The sequence below is a fragment of the Zingiber officinale genome, chromosome 7A (assembly GCF_018446385.1).
Source record: "Zingiber officinale cultivar Zhangliang chromosome 7A, Zo_v1.1, whole genome shotgun sequence".
Taxonomy (NCBI): Eukaryota; Viridiplantae; Streptophyta; class Magnoliopsida; order Zingiberales; family Zingiberaceae; genus Zingiber; species Zingiber officinale.
The window spans coordinates 4,377,497-4,380,979 of NC_055998.1; the positions used below are offsets into that span (position 1 = coordinate 4,377,497).

A 3,483-nucleotide genomic window follows, 5' to 3' on the forward strand; every position below is an offset into this window, starting at 1 on the left:
TCCCCCGATTCAGACATAGTCAGGGTCGTGATCCTTTACGGTTGCATTAGAAACCTCACTCCTTTTTAGGAGTTAACCATATGTCGTATTGATCGTGTCCTTTTCACGGTCCAAACTCTCCTGACTTATACACAGTTGGGTCGAGATCATAGTTGTCAAAGTTGCACCTAGGCGCGCCTCAGGCGCTAGGCGTAACTTCAGCGCCTTAGATTCCAACCAGGCGACGTGCATGGCTGGACAAGCGCCTGCAACGCCTCTAAACCAACTTTCTCCAGGCAACGGGCGGTCTGGGCGAAGCGCCTCCTTGCAATAGTTTGTGCGCATTGCATAAGCAGGCTTCTCTTCTTTTTTTTTTTTAAATGGCCCAAAGCCCAATTAAATAAGCCCATAACTAATTTCAGCCCATAAGTAATATTTTTTTTTTAAAAAAAAAACCTAGTTTTGCATGGCGATACGTATTCTCAATTTTGTATTATCAATTTTGAAAATTGAAGCTTCTTCGTCCTGTTCTTGTCTACTGATTGAAGATTGAAGCTTACTGGACCTGTTATTGTTTGTCGATTGAAGGTTCCTCGACTAGGTTATGTGTTCTTGTATACCTATTTTGTGTTCTATTTTCTTTGATCATGTCTATGCATATAGCCATAAACCGATTTTGTGTGTTCTTGTCTGCCGATTGAAGGTTCCTGGACCAGGTAGTGTGTTCTTGTCTGTGTTCTGTTTTCTTTGATCTTGTCTATACATAAAGCCATAAACCGATTTTATATGTTATTGTCTGCCAATTGTAGATTCTTGGACATGTTCTTGTCTACAGATATCTAATTATGACTTCTCATCATCAATCAGAAAACACACAACCAGATGGTGATAATAAGAGAGACCCCGGTTGGAAGCATTGTTATGTGGAAAACCCAAATGATTCTAATAGTGTGACATGTAGGTATTGGGGCTTCATGTCCAATGGAGGAATTTTTCGAGCCAAACAACATATTGGTGGAAATTCAAAAAATGTTAGAAAATGCAAAGAATGTCCACAAAGTGTGTGTGATGAGTTGTTGAACTATATGAATGAAAAGAAGAAACAAACATTGAGAGCTTGTGGTGGATTGAAGCAAGATTTTTGCTTTCTTGATATCGATGAAGATGAAGATGATGAAGAAGATGTATAAGCAAGTTCTAAAGAGAGCAAAAAGAGAAGTTTGACTTCCATATGAGACTGGAAGTGGAAGTGGCAGTGTTAAAGGGCCAATGGACCTCTTTATCACGAAGAAGAAAACCAAAGGGGGGTAATTGAGGCAAGCAAACATAAATGATGCTTGTGACAAAGAGCTTAGAGATCGAATAGTTCAAAAGATAGCTCGTTTCATGTATCAATCTGTGATTTCTTTCAATGCTGCCCATTTATATAGCTTCAAGGAAATGATTGAAGCCATAGGTCAGAACGGGCCGAATTTGAAACTACCAAGTTATCATGAATTGAGGGTATCCCTTTTACAGAAATAAATTGCCTACACAAATGAGTTGTTGAAAGAAAACAGAGATGAATGTGAGAAATATGGTTGCTCAATTATGTCGGGCTGATAGGAAATATAGAACATAAATCAACTTTTTGGTTAATTCACCCAAAGGAACAATGTTATTGGAATCTGTGGATGTATCCACCCATGTCAAGACTGGAACCCTATTATATGAGTTGCTTGATAGATTTGTAGAACGTGTGGGAGAGAAAAATGCCGTGCAAGTGATTACAGACAATGGAAGCAATTATGTTTTAGCTGGTATGTGAAGTGTTGAAATTTTACTTCCTTGGATATTATATTACATAATTTGAATGAACCTGATTGGTGATATTTGTTCACTCTTTTTTTTTGTAGGTAAGCTTCTACAAGCAAAAAGACCGAATTTGTTTTGGACTCCATGTGCCGCTCATTGCATTGATTTGATGCTAGAGGATATTGGCAAAATTGAGGTGGTTTGGAAGATTATTTCTAGAGAAATTGCTCTTGTTGGTTTCATTTACAATCATGGAGGTGTTTTGCACATCATGAGAGAATTTACTAGAAACAAAAAGCTAGCAAGACATGGAGTCACCCGTTTTGCTACTACATTTTTCACTTTGCAAAGCCTCCACAAACGACAAAAGGCTTTGAAGAGAATGTTCTTATCAACACAGTGGATATAAAGTAAATGGTCAAATGATATAAAGGATAAGAAGGCAAATGATACTGTTTTCACATCTTCATTTTGGAATAATGTGACATACACACTTAAAAGTGATGTGTCTTCTAGTGATGGTTCTTCGCATTGTCGACAATGAAACAAGGCCATCGATGGGTTATATTTATGAAGCTATGGCTAGAGCAAAAGAAATAATTCTTAAGTTATTTGATAACAACAGAGAGAAATGTAAAAAAGTGTTAGAATTTATTGATACTAGATGGGATAATCAGCTTCATTATTCTTTGCACGCGGCAGGATACTACTTAAACCCATATTTTTACTATCACAATCCGAAAGTTGAGATGGATACAGAAGTCACAAATGGGTTGTTTGAATGCATACAAAGATTGATTCCAAGCCATGAAGTGAGGGATAAGATTATTATGGAGGAGTTGCTGGTATATAAGAACTCGGAGTCATTGTTCGACAATGAATTTGCCATTATAGCAAGGAATAATAAAGACCAACCAATGGTGCCCGGTATGTGTTTTTTTCCAAGAAGTTAAATAGTTAAATATCAAATGAGATATAATTTTTTTTCAGTCGATTGGTGGATAATGTTTGGCAATGGTACTTCGAATTTGAAAGAATTTGCTATCAAAGTTCTTAGCCTCACATGTAGTGCTCGGGGTGTGAAAGGAATTGGAGCATATTTGAGCATGTGAGTAAATGTTATTACTATATTACATGACTTCTTTCACTTTTCTTTTCAATTTATAGTTTACGCCTTTATGATGGTTTTGTGTCATAGATACTGATATGGGTTAGGCTTTGTGGGTCTTCAGATGAGGAAAGAAAAGGAAGAAAAGAGTCAAAGGAGGAAAGCCAATAACGATCGATACATGCCTACCAAACGAAGGTAGGCCAATATCGATCGATACATGCCTGCCGAACGAAGGTAGGCCAATATCGGTCGATAAATGCTTGCCGAACGAAGGTAGGCCAATATCGGTCGATACATGCTTGCCGTATGAGGGTAAGTTAATAACGACCGATGCACACTCCAAAGCAAAGATAGACCAATATCGGTCGATACATGCCTGCCGAACGAAGGTAGGCCAATATCGATCGATACCTGCTTGCCGAACGAAGGTAGGCCAATATCGGTCGATACATGCTTGCCGTATGAAGGTAAGTTAATAACGGCCGAAACATACTTTCAGAACAAAGGTAGGCCAATATCGGTCGATACATGCTTGTCGTATGAAGGTAAGTTAATAACGACCGATGCACACTCCAAAGCAAAGATAGACCAATATCGGT

General features: G+C 38.2%; 1 protein-coding gene across 1 annotated transcript; it reads left to right on the top strand.

Annotated features, from left to right (window-relative positions):
- The first annotated feature begins 1,633 nt into the window (after nt 1-1,633).
- On the top strand, nt 1,634-2,182 carry LOC122002165. The gene is made up of 2 exons (XM_042557254.1): nt 1,634-1,778; nt 1,875-2,182. Exons 1-2 carry the CDS (start codon nt 1,634-1,636, stop codon nt 2,180-2,182), a joined length of 453 nt encoding a protein of 150 aa, XP_042413188.1.
- The last annotated feature ends 1,301 nt before the right edge of the window (nt 2,183-3,483 follow it).